The sequence below is a fragment of the Coregonus lavaretus genome (genome assembly GCF_964263955.1).
Source record: "Coregonus lavaretus genome assembly, chromosome: 33".
NCBI classification, from domain to species: domain Eukaryota; kingdom Metazoa; phylum Chordata; class Actinopteri; order Salmoniformes; family Salmonidae; genus Coregonus; species Coregonus lavaretus.
In genome coordinates, this window is record NC_140020.1 from 16348365 (window position 1) to 16370187 (window position 21823).

Here is a 21823-nt window from a genome sequence, read left to right on the forward strand (position 1 = left end):
CAAAAGTTTCTCAATACTTTGTTATATACCCTTTGTTGGCAATGACACAGGTCAAACGTTTTCTGTAAGTCTTCACAAGGTTTTCACACACTGTTGCTGGTATTTTGGCCCATTCCTCCATGCAGATCTCCTCTAGAGCAGTGATGTTTTGGGGCTGTCGCTGGGCAACACAGACTTTCAACTCCCTCCAAAGATTTTCTATGGGGTTGAGATCTGGAGACTGGCTAGGCCACTCCAGGACCTTGAAATGCTTCTTACGAAGCCACTCCTTCGTTGCCCGGGCGGTGTGTTTGGGATCATTGTCATGCTGAAAGACCCAGCCACGTTTCATCTTCAATGCCCTTGCTGATGGAAGGAGGTTTTCACTCAAAATCTCACGATACATGGCCCCATTCATTCTTTCCTTTACACGGATCAGTCGTCCTGGTCCCTTTGCAGAAAAACAGCCCCAAAGCATGATGTTCCCCCCCCCATGCTTCACAGTAGGTATGGTGTTCTTTGGATGCAACTCAGCATTCTTTGTCCTCCAAACACGACGAGTTGAGTTTTTACCAAACAGTTATATTTTGGTTTCATCTGACCATATGACATTCTCCCAATCCTCTTCTGGATCATCCAAATGCACTCTAGCAAACTGCAGACGGGCCTGGACATGTACTGGCTTAAGCAGGGGGACACGTCTGGCACTGCAGGATTTGAGTCCCTGGCGGCGTAGTGTGTTACTGATGGTAGGCTTTGTTACTTTGGTCCCAGCTCTCTGCAGGTCATTCACTAGGTCCCCCCGTGTGGTTCTGGGATTTTTGCTCACCGTTCTTGTGATAATTTTGACCCCACGGGGTGAGATCTTGCGTGGAGCCCCAGATCGAGGGAGATTATCAGTGGTCTTGTATGTCTTCCATTTCCTAATAATTGCTCCCACAGTTGATTTCTTCAAACCAAGCTGCTTACCTATTGCAGATTCAGTCTTCCCAGCCTGGTGCAGGTCTACAATTTTGTTTCTGGTGTCCTTTGACAGCTCTTTGGTCTTGGCCATAGTGGAGTTTGGAGTGTGACTGTTTGAGGTTGTGGACAGGTGTCTTTTATACTGATAACAAGTTCAAACAGGTGCCATTAATACAGGTAACGAGTGGAGGACAGAGGAGCCTCTTAATCTTGCTTGACAGAAGAGCCAGAAATATTGCTTGTTTGTAGGTGACCAAATACTTATTTTCCACCATAATTTGCAAATATATTCATAAAAAATCCTACAATGTGATTTTCTGGATATTTTTTTCTCCATTTGTCTGTCATAGTTGACGTGTACCTATGATGAAAATTACAGGCCTCTCTCATCTTTTTAAGTGGGAGAACTTGCACAATTGGTGGCTGACTAAATACTTTTTTCCCCCACTGTAATTCTATATAACATAATTCTATACCCACACACATTGTCTCAAGATGTATTTTTGATATCAATCAGGTTTATCGGAATATGCATTTAGATCTTCTTGAATTACTGTTTCATGAGTGAATTTGAGTAGATGGTTGTCACGAGTGTCAGTGTAATGCGGTGGGTCGAAGTCAGGCGCAGGACACAGAACTCAATGAAAACGTACTTTACTAACAAGTAAAGAAACAAATATAAAGTACCTCCACACAGGGAGGAGCAAACCCGCTCACCAAACGACACACGAAACGAAATAACAAACACGCACAAAACACAATGGGAGCCACCGGGTTAAATAGGGAAGGAGTAATTACACGATGGGAAACAGGTGTGTGACAATCAGACAACAACAGGTAGAACATAGAAACATAGAACATAGATCGGCAGTAGCTAGTATTCCGGTGACAACGAACGCCGAAGCCTGCCCGAGCAAGGAGGGGCAGCCTCGGCAGAATCCGTGACAATGGTGCTAAAACGATTAGCCTTTCTGCTATATTGTTTCAATTAAAGCATATATCCTACCCGCTCTGTTGAGTTTTGGCGCATTATATATATATATATATATATATATATATATTTTTTTTTTTCTTTTTCTTTACTATTCAGCTTCAGCTAACCATCCTAAAATCTCATTAGAAATGAGGTGTTTTTGGTGTAATAGTAATGTTGTTATAGGCCTACCATGCTATGCTATTGTCGGTTCTGTAAGTGATAATCTTCTATTTGTAACAACAATTATAAGTGATGATTAGGACTATTAGGCGTAGGCAACAGATCTTGAGTGTTATTTTAAGTGATTGGAGGGCCCTTCGTGCTGCTGAAAGGACAGCGCCAGGATCGTGCAATGTTGAACCAACTTGTGGTGTTGAAGGATAGCTATGCCATTCGGCCAGTTCAGGAACAAACAATAATCATTTTCAGTATAGCCTAATAGGCCTACGACTATGTGGTATATAGCTATTTGTAGACTATAGTCTAATTTAAGACTGAAGGCCCTTCCTCCCCCGATTGCTCAGTTTGGCCGGGTGGCCGGCTCTAGGAAGAGTCTTGGTGGTTCCAAACTTATTTCATTTAAGAATGATGGAGGCCACTGTGTTCTTGGGGACCTTCAATACTGCAGAAATGTTTTGGTACCCTTCCCCAGATCTGTGCCTCGACACAATCCTGTCTCGGAGCTCTACGGACAATTCCTTCGACCTCATGGCTTAGTTTTTGCTCTGACATGCACTGTCAACTGTGGGACCTTATATAGACAGGTGTGTTCCTTTCCAAATAATGTCCAATCAATTTAATTTACCACAGGTGGACTCCAATCAAGTTGTAGAAACATCTCAAGGATGATAAATGATCCTCATTTATTAAGTCAAATGACACCGCTGGTCTTGCTCACACTGCCCTACCCTATGCTTTGACTTCTTTCTCCCGTCTCTCTCCAGATGAAATCTTGCGACTTGTGACGGCCGGCCGCCCAACAACCTGCCCGCTTGACCCTATCCCCTCCTCTCTTCTCCAGACCATTTCCGGAGACCTTCTCCCTTACCTCACCTCGCTCATCAACTCATCCTTGACCGCTGGCCATGTCCCTTCCGTCTTCAAGAGAGCGAGAGTTGCACCCCTCCTCAAAAAACCTACACTCGATCCCTCCGATGTCAACAACTACAAACCAGTATCCCTTCTTTCTTTTCTTTCCAAAACTCTTGAGCGTGCCGTCTCTAGCCAACTCTCCTGCTATCTCTCTCAGAATGACCTTCTTGATCCAAACCAGTCAGGTTTCAAGACTGGTCATTCAACTGAGACTGCTCTTCTCTGTGTCACGGAGGCTCTCCGCACTGCTAAAGCTAACTCTCTCTCCTCTGCTCTTATCCTTCTAGACCTGTCTGCTGCCTTTGATACTGTGAACCATCAGATCCTCCTCTCCACCCTCTCCGAGTTGGGCATCTCCGGCGCAGCTCACTCTTGGATTGCGTCCTACCTGACAGGTCGCTCCTACCAGGTGGCGTGGCGAGAATCTGTCTCCGCACCACGTGCTCTCACCACTGGTGTCCCCCAGGGCTCAGTTCTAGGCCCTCTCCTATTCTCTCTATACACCAAGTCACTTGGCTCTGTCATATCCTCACATGGTCTCTCCTATCATTGCTACGCAGATGACACACAATTAATTTTCTCCTTTCCCCCTTCTGATAACCAGGTGGCGAATCGCATCTCTGCATGTCTGGCAGACATATTAGTGTGGATGTCGGATCATCACCTCAAGCTGAACCTCGGCAAGACGGAGCTGCTCTTCCTCCCGGGGAAGGACTGCCCGCTCAATGATCTCGCCATCACGGTTGACAACTCCATTGTGTCCTCCTCCCAGAGTGCAAAGAACCTTGGCTTGACCCTGGACAACACCCTGTCGTTCTCCGCTAACATCAAAGCGGTGACCCGATCCTGCAGGTTCATGCTCTACAACATTCACAGAGTACGACCGTACCTCACACAGAAAGCGGCACAGGTCCTAATCCAGGCACTTGTCATCTCCCGTCTGGATTACTGCAACTCGCTGTTGGCTGGGTTCCCTGCCTGTGCCATTAAACCCCTACAAGTTTTCCAGAACACTGCAGCCCGTCTGGTGTTCAACCTTCCCAAGTTCTCTCATGTCACCCCGCTCCTCCGCACACTCCACTGGCTTCCAGTTGAGGCTCGCATCTACTACCAGACCATGGTGCTTGCCTACGGAGCTGTGAGGGGAACGGCACCTCCTTACCTTCAGGCTCTGATCAGACCCTACACCCAAACGAGGGCACTACGTTCATCCACCTCTGGCCTGCTAGCCCCCCTACCTCTACGGAAGCACAGTTCCCGCTCAGCCCAGTCAAAGCTATTCGCTGCTCTGGCACCCCAATGGTGGAACAAGCTCCCCCACGACGCCAGGACAGCGGAGTCACTGACCACCTTCCGGAGACACTTGAAACCCTACCTCTTTAAGGAATAACTGGAATAGTATAAAAGTAATGCTTCAACCCCTCCCTCCCCCACCCCTCCCATAAAAAAATAAAAATAAAAGTGGTTGTCCCACTGGCTATCATAAGTTGAATGCACCAATTTGTAAGTCGCTCTGGATAAGAGCGTCTGCTAAATTATGTAAATGTAAATGTAATGATCAATGGAAACAGGATGCACCTGAGCTCAATTTCGAGTCTCATAGCAAAGGGTCTGAATACTTATGTAAATAAGGTATCTTTTTTTTATTTTATACATTTGCTAAAATTTCTAAAAAGCTGTTTTCGCTTAGTCATTATGGGGTATTGTGTGTAGATTATGATTTTTATTTATTTAATCAATTTTAGAATAAGGCTGTAACATAACAAAATGTGGAAAAAGTCAAGGGGTCTGAATACTTTCCGAATGCACTGTACAGTTAAGCAGTGGTCTCAGCTCGCGTGGCACATGTTCTCCCCTACTGTGAACAAAGTCCCTAAAGCCATGGAGGGTGGAGGCACACAGGAGGGAGAAGTGTTGGCACAGGATTGAAATGTCTTCTTCCCCGAATCCCAGAGGTAGAGGTTCTGGCAAGCTCTCTCTCCAGGATGTTTGCCTGACGCACCAGGTGTGTGTACTCTGACTGCCCTGCAGCCTGGTTGTGAACACGCGGCTTCTCATTTTGTTTATAAGGCTGGATAGGAACTGCTGGTGATTCTTTTTTAACGTTCTGATTGGCCTAAGTGGTCAAGCCTCTGACAGACTTCCGCAGTGCACACACGTAGCCTACAGTTCTTCCTCATTATCGCCACCGCCAGAAAGAAGACGGGGAAGAAACCACCATTTACCTACCTCAAGGCTGCTATACAAAGGCTATTTATTTGGTTTGTCTTTCTATTGTTTTTCATTGAATTTTTGTGGTAATTAAATATAATTTATTTTGAATTTATCAGAATACATTTTCCAGAAATAGTTCTACCAGCTCCATGTAAAAGGTGAGGAAGCACCTCTCCCCCGTGCTCTGGCACCTACAACCCTGCTCATTAAACCTGTTTACACAATTCCGTTAAAATAAACACCATAGCAACACAAACCTCCTTATCACAAACTTAAAGCCAGGCTTTTACGGGAATCAAATTCTTTATCAAGGTAAGTTTACAAAGGATTTACTTTTAATGGATGCTCAGAGGTGAGAAAACCGAAGTGGCAACCATATTTAGGGAGAATAACATGTGTTTAAATGTGTGCGTTAGCACTTACGGATACATTCATATCGCCTACTTCATCAGAATCCCTTTTAATTTCCTATACAGTGGCACTGCATTTAGAGGGATCTAATTTGATGTGTTTTGTAGTCATCGATCATACATACTGTATACTAAAATAATAAAAGCCAAGGCAGCATACTGAACTGTGCAGAACCATGAAACCATGTTTAAATTTCAAGTGAGACTTGGATCTCCATCATTAAAAGTTGACACTCATTTGGGGCTTAGGGGGGCTTTGTGAGAAATGCCAAGTCCAGGATTGGTGGTGGCCTGTCTGTGTTTAAATCCCCTCTGCTCTTTAGTGATTTGCATGGCTTGGCTCAGTGTCGTGGCATCATCACTCTCCTCTCCTTTCCCGCTCATCTCATCTCCCTCTCCTCTCCCTCTTCTTTCCACTCTCCTCCCCTCTTCCCCCTCTTCTCCTTTCATTCTCCTCTCCTCCCCTCTCCCCCTCCCCTCCTTTCATTCTCCTCTCCTCCCCTCTCCCCCTCCCCTCCTTTCATTCTCCTCTCCTCCCCTCTCCCCCTCCCCTCTCTCACCTCTGCTGTTGGAGGGAAACAAATCATTGTCTGCTGCCACACCAGCCCCAGTCTTTTCCTTCCACCCATCGGCATAACAGCCCTTGTTTGAGCCTCACTGACGTGTAGAGAGGACAAATGGGAGAGGGCTGCCTCATAATATCAAAGCTCAATCTGTGTCATGTCTAAAAGCCTTTTGATGTTCCTTTTTCAAAGTGTCCCCTCTGAAATCTGGGTGCGGAATGCAACTGCCTCACACTTAAAAGGCAGCACAGAACGCACCATTTGGGGGCCGTAATTCCAGCTAGCTCTCAGTCGGTACTCTGTGAGATGATTATTCATAAATTTAAATTGTTACCTACAGTGTCTGCCTAACTGCTGCACTGACCCCCCGTAGAAATGGGGTAGAAATTATAGGCTACTTCCTTCATTCTTTACTTTTTAGACATGCAGGCCTCAGTGTATCTGGATGTCCATAACTTCCTCTGTCGATATAGAGACACATGCACATCCACAATGGGATGGTTCCAAGTAACAAACAATCCTAAGATACTTCTATAGAGGCTCAGTGGGACTGGCTACTGTCAGTCCAAATAAACATGCCTGAGAGGAGGAGGAGATCAGGTGTTAATGAAAGTGGGAGGTGTTGAGATAAAAATAGGTTTCTTCTGTATCTGTAGTACAGAACTCTTCTGCAGCTGTTTCTGAAAAGATGACAGGTTGTCAATACCAATAACCCAAGCATCAGGCCTGGCAGACTGCAGGGTCTGCACAACTCACAGGCTCCAAACCCGGCTGCCGTGCCGACGACTAGCACCCGTTTCCAAGAGCCTCGGAGGGACAGGGTTTTTGTCGGAGAAATGTCAATCCACGTACCTGGAGGGCCTCGAGAAAGCGAAAGGAGCCCAGCCTGCGACCGCGGGGCACCAGGCAGAAGCTGGAGTTATGGAGCAGCTCCTGGTAATCGAACCTGGAGACAGACAGAAACCGACTTTGTCAGACTCATGGAGACATCATGCGCACTAAAATGTCAAGACGGACTCCTTTGAGGTCCAACTGACAAACAGAGAGTAGAGAGAAAAACAACAGAAGAGAGAGAGAATGTCTATGAGCTGAGAGGGGGTAGTTTACAGTAAATGTGTCCTTAGACGAAACACATGCAAACAACAATTACAGCATTAAAACTTGTGTCAATTGTCTCACTCAATTACAAACATAAGCTCAAACAAATAAATATTTTAGTAGGTAAAATGGTAAAGTGGAAAATGAGAAGAACATACTCCAAACTCGTTCACATTCTTCAGAGAAATTACACAAACTTCAAAGCACTTGTCATGTTTCAAGACTGTCATTATACACAAAGAAAGCTTTTAGACTAGAATAAGGTCCTTCACTCCACTCTGCTTTGGCCTACAGTATGATCAATGTTACACAACGAGCGTATTACAAAGGGAGACTTTTTGAGATTGATCTCCTAAAGCACCTCTTTGTCTTTCGCAGTGATATAAGCCCGGGAATCCTCATCCCATCCCTATAGCAGGCAGCACATCCCTTCTTCTCTTCCCTCACTGCGGGCCAATAGAGAGAAGGGTAATTTATGGCCCTATTCCCAACCAGTGTCTCATCCCAAGGCCCATCCAATAAGGATGAGGAGCAGCTGTTTAATCTGACAGTAAATCAGATGAAATAACAGAAGAGCTTTTAAGCTACATAAATCAATCACAAAACACACCAGCCTGTCGCTGCCTATGAAGCCCTGCGATCTATAACCAACGCTGTCTATGATCCTCATAACCCATATTGTATGAAGAATATCAGGCAGGGAATTCTTAAGAGAGGCTAAGGATGATTCATGACATTTGAATGGAAACATACATAACACTTTCTTTGTTATAAAACAAGACAGGGGCATTTTCAAGATGGACAACTCTCAACAGAGACCAGGCTGTCTCCCGAATCTGTGATCAACTGGCTAACCTGGAATCATGGCTGTGGTTGATCATTTTGTTAATGAGACTATAATTGAATATGTTGTAATGGTAATGGTATGCAATTATGTCATATATAAACATAGCAGTATTTTACAGAAATGTATATGACGTCAATGAGTGTTGTTCTCCCTCTCAAAGTGGAGTGTTGTTAGAATCCCCATAGGAATGACTCTGTCTCCAGCCATCCTTCAACCACCCTGAGGAGGGGAGAGCCCAGAGGTGCTGATTGAGCCCTGGCCCACAGAGACTTCTGATTACAGCCTAATCTGTCTGGGGATCAACTGCCTCCACAGCCTCGTGACCAACCACCTGTGTGTGTACTGAAAAGGTGATGCACGTGACACTCCATTTTTTCTTCTTCAAAAACCAACTGAAAAGGTGCCATTGTATGACACCTCACACTCGAGCACAAGGTCAACCACATCAATCTATATAGAGAATGGATACAGTCATGTGGCAAGAATGTTGAGGTTCAATCATAAAGAACATGCAGCTTGTTATCCTGCCCAATTATGCTTCAGCTCAGACAGTTACAAAACAACACAGTCTGTCGATCATGGCATGTGCTCAGTACTGTGATGTTTGAATGCCATGCCAGCAAGGTTATCATACACTCAGTGGCTAGTTTATTACGTACACCACCCCATTCACGAAAATAGTTCCCTCCTACAGACAGTGAATCACGTGGCCTTGGCTTGCTATATAAAGCAGGCAGACAGGTGAACTAAGCGACTTTAAGCGTGGTATGATCGTCGGGGCCAGGCGCGCCGGTACCAGTATCTCAGAAACTGCCGGCTTCCTGGGCTTTTCACGCACGACAGTGTCTAGGGTTTACCGATAATGGTGCGACCAACCAAAAACATCCAGTTAGCGGCAGTCCTGTGGGCGAAACACAGCTCGTTGATGAGAGGTCGAAGGAGAATGGCAAGAATCGTGCAAGCTAACAGGGGGCTAACAGGGGGTTTCCGACCCGGTACTAGATGGGTATACCTAATAAACTGGCCACTGAGCTAAAACACTTATTTTCAAGAATCCAATGCATACTCTTTACTAAATACAAAATATGATTAGTCATGGTAACATGATTCAACATACCATAAAACTGTGCACACATAGCCACTCATACAGTCAGGCCATTGCTGCCACTAGGGGGACTCATGCGATAGTTCAAATGATCAGACAGCTGTCAACTCAACTGACAGCTACAGCCACAGGTCGCGAGATAGACGATTTGAATAGTGATAATCAGAAACGTCCAGATATTTCAAAACAATGACTAATACAGCTTTCAAACAAATTTTGTAGTGTTTAGTCTTCAGGATATGCATTGGAAATAAGAATCAAAGGCTGTAGTGATCGAGGCAGACAAGATGGAGAGGGGCTTGAACCCTGCTGGCCTGTACTGACTCTTTAATTACCTGGCTAGTCCACACCTGTGTGCCATAAAGGTCTAGACCTGTTGCCAGAGGCCATATGCTCACACAACACAGTAAGGCTAGCCTACAGTTATTTTAGTGTGGGGGCCTGGTTGATTGTGACACCTAGCTGTGGCCTGAGCCAGTGCCTGTAGCTGCCTCATCAGATATTGAGCTTCAGGCCAAGCCTCTCTTGCTGTGACTGACTAGCCTGGGTCCAGAGGGGAACGGTTTGTCCAACAGCACAGCTAGAGCCCTGGAAGGCCTGGAGCTACCTACCGCTCAAGATTACAGACATTACTGAGAGATTGAGCCAAAGGTCAGGGTGATAGGAATACTGAAGGCCTATGCACTATGGATTGTATAGGACAGGAGCAACAATATAGACGTTAATAACAGCCTTGTTAATCTCCACACACTGGTTGTACTGTTCTGTACAAGTGTACAAATTGTATTAATAATAATAATACATTAAACTTCAAAAGCACTTTCCATAATATAAATCTCAAAACGCTTCATAAGCAAAAAAACAAGTGTACAAAACATTAGGAAGGATTTTTAAGCCTTGAGACATGGATTGTGTATGTGTGCCATTCAGAGGGTGTTAGAAGTAGTTTCGCGAGCCAATGCTAGCAGATACCCATAGACTTCCAGTCATTGCTCCAATGCTAGTTAGCAATTGCGCTAGCGCTAGTTAGCAACTTCCTTCAAACTGCACGCAGAGACATAAAGGGTGCGTTCGTAAATTCACTCTGGCTATCTACTCCGATTTCAGAGCACTCGTCTGAGTATGCCAGAGCGCAGAATAACTGATGAATTTACAAACGCGCATCATCCGTTGAATATGACCGGTGTCCCCTTATGAAAAAAATTTGCAGTCAGAGTGCAGTATAACTGCAATTAGAGTGCAGTATAACTCCAGTACACTACAGTTATTCTGCAATTACTGCGTCCAAAATACCACAGTCGACTGCAGTTACTGCACTTTTACTGCAGTTTCAAAACGGCTATCTTTTTTTTGTAAGGGTCAGTAAACGTCGGCAGAAAAACATAATTGAATTGCTGCCAGCAGCACAGCTAGTCATCAGCGGATAACATGAAAACAGTCTAACCAGCTCTGCTAGGGTGAGTAAAATTATCAGAGTGAGGTGTTCTCTCATGTGTCTGGAAGTAGCAAGCAAGCTAGCCAACTTTAGCCAGTTAGCTTGGGTGCTTGACTGCTGTTGTGAGGTCAGAACGCTCAGTTCAACCGTACTCCTCGGCCAGAGCGTCCAGTGTGCGCGCAGAATGTTCCGAGAGCGAAACGCTCTAACTTTATGATCGAACAATCTGACAACTCTCTGAATTTACAAATGCCCAGAGCGAACTCTGGTACTCCAGAGTGAATTTACGAACACACCCAAAAATGGTATCCAGAAGTTCATCTGACTTTGGGGAAGTAGATAAATGCCTCATTGCCAAAATCCTGAAGTATCCCTTTAAGGTTACGGTTTAGGGTAGGGACGTCCCAAGGATTCCGGATAGCACTGACCATGGCATAATGGGTTGACTGGCGGCCATTGTGAGTGTACCCATAGGAGCAAAGCAGGAAGTAAAAGCAGGAAGTGTACCCATCAAGATGTGCTGTGATTTGTAGATTCAACATTCCATTGCATGAGCCACATCAGTTAACATAATTTGAATTAACATTCGACATTACCATGGAAATGATTGCATCACAATACCAGGCAGCCATTGCGAGTGTACCCATTAGTTTACCAGTCAAATTGCCAGGGTTCCAAGCCCGTTCTATTCATTTTATTTCTATGAGTGCTGCTGCTGCACCTTGCTTGCACCTTTCTATGTGTGCTTGTTTGCTACAACACCTTGCTTGTTCCAGCAAGGAGCAACAAAGTTTCATCACGTTGTTGAGTCCATGTTGCCGCAGAAAGGGACTCAACAGCACGGCCGTCCCGTCTTCAGTCAGCTGTTCATTCAACAGTTATTTTATTTTCATGACGGTCTTCATCCTTAACCGTCCAATACATCGTTATACGGTAAATGTGCCGGTCCTAATTATGGGATTATATGGCATGAATAAATCAGGCTTTGACCTTTACTGTAGTTTGAGCTCACATCTTGACATGTAAAATACAATCCAGTGGGGAATCAATAAGCACTATCAAGTTGATAGTTCCTGAAAATGGCTAAATGCAATTGCAGCAGTCAATAAATAAATTAGTGGCAGACACTTCGAAGATAGCACCACACTTGTATTAAAGCTGCACTGAATAATTACAAAATCTGACTTCAGCAGTGTCTGTGAAACCAAACTAACAAACTGTGCAGTGTGAATAGAGAACATATTAGCAGACTTCAGTTAATCTCTCTCTCTCTCTCTCTCTCTCTCTCTCTCTCTCTCTCTCTCTCTCTCCTCTCTCTCTCTCTCTCTCTCTCTCTCTCTCTCTCTCTCTCTCTCTCTCTCTCTCTCTCTCTCTCCTCTCTCTCTCTCTCTCTTCTCTCTCTCTCTCTCTCTCTCTCTCTCTCTCTCTCTCTCTCTCTCTCTCTCTCTCTCTCTCTCTCTCTCTCTCTCTCTCTCTCTCTCTCTCTCTCTCTCTCTCTCTCTCTCTCTCTCTCTCTCTCTCTCTCTCTCTCTCTCTGCTTGAAACTTTGTGTGCAGCCTTTTTGGCCAGGTCTCTTGCAAAATATATGTTTTATCATCTCAATGAGACTAATCTGGTAAAAATCAAATAAATATATCTGTGTGAGTGCGTGCATGCATGCATGTGTATAGGCTGTGTGTGCACGGCACCTGTTTGAGCGGCTGCCCTACCGGGTAACACCTCTCCCCTATCGCTCTGTTCTCCCAGATACAATTCCTCCCTTCCTGAGTTTCATTCAGAAGAGCCTTAATCCCAGGGTGCATTTCAACACTCCATTCAGACTGGCTTCAGGTGTTTCAAATCAACAACAGAAAATGTTGACTGTTCAAGTACTTGCATGATTCTTTATTTTTTGGGTACTTGACTACTCGAATTGGAAAAAATAAATAAATTAGAACACAAGGTCTGCACTGGGAAAAAATGTGAGCATTTATCTATATGCCAACAGTGCACAACAATGCCTAATTTATCATAACCATTACAGATTGTCCCATATACACTGTGTACAAAACATTAGGAACACTTGCTCTTTCCATGACAGACTGACCAGGTGAAAGCTATGATTCCTTATTGATTTCCCTTTTTTAAATCCACTTAAAATCAGTGTAGATGAAGGGAAGGAGACAGGTTAACGAATAATTTTGAAGCCTTGAGACATGAATTGTGTATGTGTGCCATTCAGAGGGTGAATGGGCAAGACAAATTATTGAAGTGCCTTTAAACGGGGTATGGTAGTAGGTACCAGGCGCACCGGTTTGAGTGTGTCATGAACGGCAATGCTGCTGGGTTTAGCACGCTCAACAGTTTCCCGTGTGTATCAAGAATGGTCCACCACCCAAAGGACATCCAGCCAACTTGACACAACTGTGGGAAGCATTGTAGTCAACATGGGCAAGCATCCCAGTGGAATGCTTTCGAGACCTTGTAGAGTCCATGCCCCGACGAATTGAGGCTGTTCTGAGGGCAAAAGGGCGTGCAACTCAATATTAGGAATGTGCTCCTAATGTTTTTGTACACTCAGTTTCATTGACAAAAAAAAAGTGTCATTTAAGATTAATTTATTGAAACCGTAATATCAACCTCATATTATATTGTGGAACAAAATCTTCAAAAAGGCAGTAACCTCAGCAGTGGTGCTTGCTTGCAGAAGCCTATGGCTGTGCAATGGCATAGCCTTGCTTTGTTAATTTAGTAGACAAGACACTTACAGTGAGGGAAAAAAGTATTTGATCCCCTGCTGATTTTGTACGTTTGCCCACTGACAAAGACATGATCAGTCTATAATTTTAATGGTAGGTTTATTTGAACAGTGAGAGACAGAATAACAACAAAATAATCCAGAAAAACGCATGTCAAAAATGTTATTAATTGATTTGCATTTTAATGAGGGAAATAAGTATTTGACCCCTCTGCAAAACATGACTTAGTACTTGGTGGAAAAACCCTTGTTGGCAATCACAGAGGTCAGACGTTTCTTGTAGTTGGCCACCAGGTTTGCACACATCTCAGGAGGGATTTTGTCCCACTCCTCTTTGCAGATCTTCTCCAAGTCATTAAGGTTTCGAGCCTGACGTTTGGCAACTCAAACCTTCAGCTCCCTCCACAGATTTTCTATGGGATTAAGGTCTGGAGACTGGCTAGGCCACTCCAGGACCTTAATGTGCTTCTTCTTGAGCCACTCCTTTGTTGCCTTGCCTGTGTGTTTTGGGTCATTGTCATGCTGGAATACCAATCCATGACCCATTTTCAATGCCCTGGCTGAGGGAAGGAGGTTCTCACCCAAGATTTGACGCTACATGGCGCCGTCCATCGTCCCTTTGATGCGGTGAAGTTGTCCTGTCCCCTTAGCAGAAAAACACCCCCAAAGCATAATGTTTCCACCTCCATGTTTGACGGTGGGGATGGTGTTCTTGGGGTCATAGGCAGCATTCCTCCTCCTCCAAACACGGCGAGTTGAGCTGATGCCAAAGAGCTCCATTTTGGTCTCATCTGACCACAACACTTTCACCCAGTTCCCCTCTGAATCATTCAGATGTTCATTGGCAAACTTCAGACGGGCCTGTATATGTGCTTTCTTGAGCAGGGGGACCTTGCGGGCGCTGCAGGATTTCAGTCCTTCATGGCGTAGTGTGTTACCAATTGTTTTCTTGGTGACTATGGTCCCAGCTGCCTAGAGATCATTGACAAGATCTTCCCGTGTAGTTCTGGGCTGATTTCTCACCGTTCTCATGATCATTGCAACTCCACGAGGTGAGATCTTGCATGGAGCCCCAGGCCGAGGGAGATTGACAGGTCTTTTGTGTTTCTTCCATTTGCGAATAATCGCACCAACTGTTGTCACCTTCTCACCAAGCTGCTTGGCGATGGTCTTGTAGCCCATTCCAGCCTTGTGTAGGTCTACAATCTTGTCCCTGATCATTTATTTGTAAGTGGACAACGTACAATATCAGCATGGGATCAAATACTTTTTTCCCTCACTGTATTTCCCAAGCCCTTATCACAGTCAAGAGACACGTATTTTACAGTAAAAAAACATGATGTAATATAACAGTATAAAATATAACAGAATCTCTTTCCAAATGAAAAAAGTTACCAGTGCTAAGTGATGCGCATCTCGTGCCTGTAACAGTTATTCTCAAAGAGTGCTAATTTTAAACTCAATTTGGGGAGTTGAAATACTTTTTTCAGGGTTACAAACCAAAATATGTCTTCTTTTCGATATACAGTTTAGTTTATTCTGCCTGTTAACAATTCCACATTGAACACTGCATGGTGATGATTTATAGCCACGACATCTGTTTGGCGAGTAGGCCTAGGCTTAATGATAATACGCTCTTTGTCTTTATTAAACTAATGTTATGGCATATTTTCAGTGTGGAACCTTTCTATGTTTAGGGGGTTATAGCCTAGGCTAACCAATTCTAAAAGGCACTAGCAGTTTGCAAAGTAGCCTAAGAGGAAAATAATATTATTATATTATTATTCCAAAACTGGAGCTTGTTGCTGGAACACATACAGTGCCTTCAGAAAGTATTCACACCCCTTTAATTTTTCCATGTTTAGTTGTGTTACAGCCTGAACTTAAAATGTATTAAATTGAGATTTTATGTCACTGATCTACACACAATACTCCATAATGTCAAAGTGGATTTTAAAAAAACAAATTAATAAAAAATAAAAAGCTGAAATGTCTTGGGTCAATAAGTATTCAACCCCTTTGTTATGGTAAGCCTAAATAAGGTCAGGGGTAAAAATGTGTTTAACAAACCACATAATAAATTGCTTGGAATTATTCTGTGTTCAATAATAGTGGTTAACATGATTTTATAATGACTACCACCCCACACATACAATTATCTGTAAGGTCCCTCAATCGAGTAATGAATTTCAAGCACAGATTCAACCACAAACACCAGGGATGTTTTCCAATGGCTTGCAAAGAAAGGCACAGATTAGTAGACGTAAAACAAATGTATCAATGTTGTATCAATGGTCTATCAATACACCCAGTCACTACAAAGATAAAAAGGTGTCCTTCCTAACTCAGTCGCTGGAGAGGAAGGAAACTGCTCAGGGATTTCACCATGAGGCCAATGGTGATTTTAAAACAGTTACAGAGTTTAATGGTTGTAATATGAGAAAACTGAGGATGGATCAACAACATTGTAGTTACTTCACAATACTAACCTAAATGACAGAGTGAAAAGAAGGAAGCCTGTACAGAATACAAAATATTGCAAAACATGCATCCTGTTTGCAACAAGGCACTTAAGTAATACTGCAAAACATTTGGCAAATAAACTTTTTGTCCTGAATAACATTTCTAGTCATTATGCCTTTTCACTTTCTGAACAGTGGAGGCTCCTCAGAGGAGGAAGGGAAGGACCATCCAACTCACTGGATTTCAGTGGAAAAAAAATAGTGAAACATTTAAAAAAGTTTTATAGTTTTTGGATAAACGTATACTAAATATATTCACGTCACCAAATAACTGATTAAAAGACAATGTTTTGCAATGAAGGTCTACAGTAGCCTCAACAGCACTCTAGGGAAACACCATGGTGTAGCCGGAGGACAGCTATTCTCAGTCCTCCTCTGGGTATATTGACGTCAATTCAAAACCTAGGAGGCTCATGGTTGCCACCCCCTTCCATAGACTTAAACAGTAATTATGACGACTTCCGGAGGACGTCCTCCAACCTATCAGAGCTCTTGCAGCATGAACTGACGTTGTCCATCCAATCAAAGGATCAGAGAATGAATCTAGTACTGAAAGCATAAGCTATAGCTAGCTAGCGCTGCAGTGCATAAAATGTGATGAGTAGTTGACAAAGAGAGAACGACAGTTTTGAACAAATTAATTTCTTCATAAATTAAGGAGAAGAGAGAGAGAGAGCTGTATTGTTTTCACTTTAACTTAGCGAGCGAGAGAGATAGCTATATTTTGTTGTATTTAGCCTACTCAACAACCTGACTCAAACAGAGAGGAATACTAGTTATGTTAGCTAGCTGGCTAAGGCTATCCAACAAACCAACTCTTCCAAGTCAAGGTAAGCTTTTGGTTTTATCAATTTATTGCCACCATGGCCCGTCGGTGTAATTGCTAAACCGCTTGCTGTACACTGTACTGCGTGGTTGTACACATGGATTGGATTATGGGTTTACTAACACGCTAGTAGCAATGTTGACTATGACGTTAGCTAATATGGTGAAACGATGTAGGCTGTGTGTAGCGGTTAGCGGTTATGGTACGAAGGTTTGGCATGGAGAGGTTTTTTCGCCTGGTCACAGACAGCTGTTGTGTTGTGCACTGAAGTCCACAAGCGAATGGAAAATGTGAGAAGAAGAGCGCGTAAATGCGAGAAGGAATTATACAACAAGCAAAGTGATGCTGTTTGTATGTGGCTGCTATGAAAATGAACTGTGTGTGCGGGTTATCAGGGGTGTACTCATTCCGCCTATTCTGTTGTAAAACTTTTCTTAAACGAAAGCAACTGAACCAAACGGGGATGGACCTACCTGTTATTATTGAGTGTATGAACACCTATTCTGCCTTCCTCTTGTGATGATTTAGTTGATAACCTTAATAGCTAATTAAAGCCAACCATTGATGCCATAGCTCCAGTAAAGTTGAAAAAGGCCACATCCAAACGGAGAGCCCCTTGGATGAGTGAGGAAACTAATCAATTAAAGAGAAATTACAGAAAGGCAGAGCGGAAGTGGAGAAAGCTGATATGATATTCTGAGAGAGCAACTTGGCATATATAACAAGGCAATTAGAAATGCCAGATGGGCTCATTTTTCTTACTTGTTCACTAATAGTCGGAATTATTAGTGTGCTCTTCTCGACCATAGATGGCCTGATAAATCCTACCACCTCAAACCTATGTGAACTTTCCTCCATATCTAAATGTGATGGGTTTGCAGCATATTTCAGAGATAAGATAAACATTAGGCTGGGTATCAGTCAAGCAAGACCTGATGATACGTTTGATGATATGTGTCCTTGCCTACCACGCAAAGGCACTATGGATTGATTTTCCCTGGTTGACACAGACATGCTCAGGAAAGTGATATCACAACTTAAGCCTTCTAGATCCTATCCCCACCACCTTCTTCAAAACTGTTTTTAATTGCATATCTGAAGAAGTGCAAGCTATTGTTAAATCCCTCCCTGTTCACAGGCACTTTCCCCACTGCACTAAAGACTGCTATGGCGAAACCACTTCAGCTCTTATCAATTTTCGGCCAATCTCCAACGTTCCATTCTTAAGCAAAATTCTGGAGAAATTGGTTTTCAAGCAGGTACATTATTTTATATGTGCCGACTGTATTTTTGAAAATTTCCAATCTGGTTTTCGTGCCCACCACAGCACAGAGACAGCCTTAGTTAAAGTGGCAAATTATCTTAGAGCTAACACAGATGCCAAACAGCTCTCTGTCCTTGTACTCTTGGACTTAAGTGCTGCATTCGACACTGTTGACCATGATGTCCTTCTGGACAGACTGGAGAGGTGGGTTAGCCTATCTGGTCCAGTTCGAAATTGGATTAGGACCTATGTAACCGGTCGAGAGTTTGTCACCCTTGGTGAACATAACTCAGAGAAAATACATATCACACAAGGTTCGATTTTGGGTCCAGTACAGTTTATATACAGTGCATTCGGAAAGTATTCAGACCCTTTGACTTTTTCCACATTTTGTTACGTTACAGCCTTATTCTAAAATTGATTAAATTGTTTGTTTTTTCCCCTCATCAGTCTACACACAATACCCCATAATGACAAAGCAAAAACAGGTTTTTAGACATTTTTGCAAATTTATTAAAAATTAATAAAAAAACAGAAATATCACATTTACATACGTATTCAGACCCTTTACACAGTACTTTGCTGAAGCACCTTTGGCAGCATTTACAGCCTCCAGTCTTCTTGGGTATGATGCTACAAGCTTGGCACACCTGTATTTGGGGAGTTTATCCCATTCTTCTCTGCAGATCCTCTCAAGCTCTGTCAGGTTGGATGGGGAGCGTTGCTGCACAGCTATTTTCAGGTCTCTCCAGAGATGTTTGATTGGGTTCAAGTCCGGGCACTGGCTGGGCCACTCAAGGACATTCAGAGACTTGTCCCGAAGCCACTCCTGCGTTGTCTTGGCTGTGTGCTTATGGTCATTGTCCTGTTGGAAGGTGAACCTTCACCCAGTCTGAGGTCCTGAGCGCTCTTGAGCAGGTTTTCATCAAGGATCTCTCTGTACTTTGCTCCGTTAATCTTTCCCTTGATCCTGTCTTGTCTCCCAGTCCCTGCTGCTGAAAAACATCCCCACAGCATGATGCTGCCACCACCATGCTTCACCATTGGCATGGTGCCAGGTTTCCTCTAGACGTGATACTTGGTATTCAGGCCAAAGTGTTCATACTTCGTTTCACCAGACCAGAGAATCTTGTTTCTCGTGGTCTGAGAGCCTTTAGGCAAACTCCAAGCGGGCTGTCATGTGCCTTTTACTGAGGAGTGACTTCCGTCTGGCCACTCTACTATAAAGGCCTGATTGGTGGAGTGCTGCAGAGATGGTTGTCCTTCTGGAAGATTCTCCCATCTCAAATAAAATAAAATTTAATTTGCCACATGCCCCCGAATACAACAGGTGTAGACCTTAGAATGAAATGCTTACTTAAAAGCCCTTAACCAACAATGCAGCTTTAATAAAAATAAGTGTGAAGTAAAGAAATAGATAAGTACAAAATTTTAATAATTAAAGAGCAGCAGTAAAATAAAATAACAGTAGGGAGGCTATATACAGGGGGTACCGGTACAGAGTCAATGTGCGGGGGCACAGGTTAGTGAAGGTAATTGAGGTAATATGTACATGTGGGTAGAGTTAAAGTGACTATGCATAGATAAACAGAGAGTAGCAGCAGCGTAAAAGAGGGGGTGGGATGGGGGGACAATGCAAATAGTCCGGGTAGCCATAATTAGCTGTTCAGGAGTCTTATGGCTTGGGGGAAGAAGCTATTTAGAAGCCTTTTGGACCTAGACTTTGCGCTCCGGTACCGCCTGTCGTGCGGTAGCAGAGAGAACAGTCCATGACTAGGGTGACTGGACTCTTTGACCATTTTTTGGACCTTCCTCTGACTACGCCTGGTATAGAGGTCCTGGATGGCAGGAAGCTTGGCCCCAGTGATGTACTGGGCCATACGCACTACCCTCTGTAGTGCCTTGCGGTCGGAGGCCGAGCAGTTGCCATACCAGGCAGTGATGCAACCAGTCAGGATGCTCTCGATGGTGCAGCTGTAGAACTTTTTGAGGATCTGAGGACCCATGCCAAATTTTTTCAGTCTCCTGAGTGGGAATAGGCTTTGTCGTGCCCTCTTCACGACTGTCTTGGTGTGTTTGGACCATGATAGTTTGTTGGTGATGTGGACATCAAGGAACTTGAAGCTCTCAACCTGTTCCACTACAGCCCCGTCGATGAGAATGGAGGCGTGCTCAGTCTTCTTTTTTTCCCTGTAGTCCACAATAATCTCCTTTGTCTTGATCACGTTGAGGGAGAGGTTGTTATCCTGGCACCACACGGCCCGGTCTCTGACCTCCTCCCTATAGGCTGTCTCATCGTTGTCGGTGATCAGAGGAACTCTGGAGCGCTGTCAGAGTGACCATCGGGTTCTTGGTCACCTCCCGGTCCAAGGCCCTTCTCCCCCGATTGCTCAGTTTGGCCGGGCTGCCAGCTCTAGGAAGAGTCTTGGTGGTTCCAAACTTCTTCCATTTAAGAACAATTTTTTGGTTCCATTCCCCAGATCTGTGCCTCGACACAATCCTGTCTCGGAGCTCTACGGACAACTCCTTCGACCTCATGGCTTGGTTTTTGCTCTGACAAGCACTGTCAACTGTGGGACCTTATATAGACAGGTGTGTGCCTTTCCAAATCATGTCCAATCAATTACATTTTCCACAGATGGACTCCAATCAAGTTGTAGAAACATCAAGGATGATCAATGGAAACAGGATACACCGGAGCTCAATTTCGAGTCTCATAGCAAAGGGTCATAGAAAGGTATCTTTTTTTTTTTTTTGTAATACATTTGCATAACAAATCTATAAACCTGTTTTCGCTTTGTCATTATGGGGTATTGTGTGTAGATTGATGAGGGAAAAAAATTTATTTAATCAATTTTAGAATAAGCTGTAACGTAACAAAATTTGGAAAAAGTTAAGGGGTCTGAATACTTTCAGAATGCACTGTATGTTACCCCTCGACAGCGTTATCAGAAAGCACAGCATTGATTTTCACTGCTACGCAGACGATGCACAGGATTTTAGCTCCACGGATAAATGATCATGTATTAGTGATTTAAATACTTGGATGGCTCACAACTTCCTCCAGCTAAATCATGTCAAGACTGAGGTACTTATTGTTGGAGCCAAAGCACAGAGAGAGAATCTGGACGCACATTTTAATTCAGGGGCAATAAAGATAAAACAGGTAAAAAACCTAGGTGTTATTTTAGATTCTGAACGCAATTTAAAATTGCTTTTTACCACCTGCCAAGGTGCGCCCGTTTCTCTCTCAGGCTGAAACAGAGAGACTCATCCATGCTTTTATTACAAGCAGGCTTGACTACTGTAATGCTCTCCTGTCTGGTATACCCAAGAAAGCCATTGGTCAACTGCAAAACATACAGAATGCTGCAGCACGGGTACTGACCAAGACCAGACATTACACCAGTTCTAATGTCTCTGCACTGGCTGACTGTGAGTTTTAGAATACATTTTTAGATGATTCTATTGGTTTTTAAATCAATCCACAATTGTGCACCCCAATACATGTCAGACATGCTTTTAAGTTATGTACCCAGTAGGTCCCTCAGGTCCTCTGGCACTGGCCTTTTAAGTATCCCAAAGCCTAGGACCAAGAGGCATGGAGAGACAGCCTTTAGTTATTATGCCCACAGCCTCTGGAATAGCCTGCCAGAGAACCTGAGGGGGGCCGAAACTGTGGACATATTTAAAAGAGATCTTAAAACACACCTTTTCCTCAGAGGGTGTTTTTTAGTCGTTCAGTTTTTATTGTTATTCTTTAGTTTTTTATCCTCTTATGTTTGCTGTGTA

The 21823-nt window shown here is 43.7% G+C and overlaps 1 protein-coding gene across 1 annotated transcript in view; it reads right to left on the bottom strand.

Moving 5' to 3' along the window:
- The window catches only part of LOC311108161 (exostosin-1-like), a gene marked incomplete at its 5' end in the record, with an annotated part of 171903 nt that overhangs the window by 54763 nt on the left and 95317 nt on the right, over nucleotides 1-21823 (bottom strand). Inside the window, one exon of the mRNA XM_084150784.1 lies at nucleotides 7050-7143. Within this exon, the coding sequence (XP_084006910.1) occupies nucleotides 7050-7143 (94 nt within the window). The remainder of the gene's footprint in view (nucleotides 1-7049; nucleotides 7144-21823) is intronic.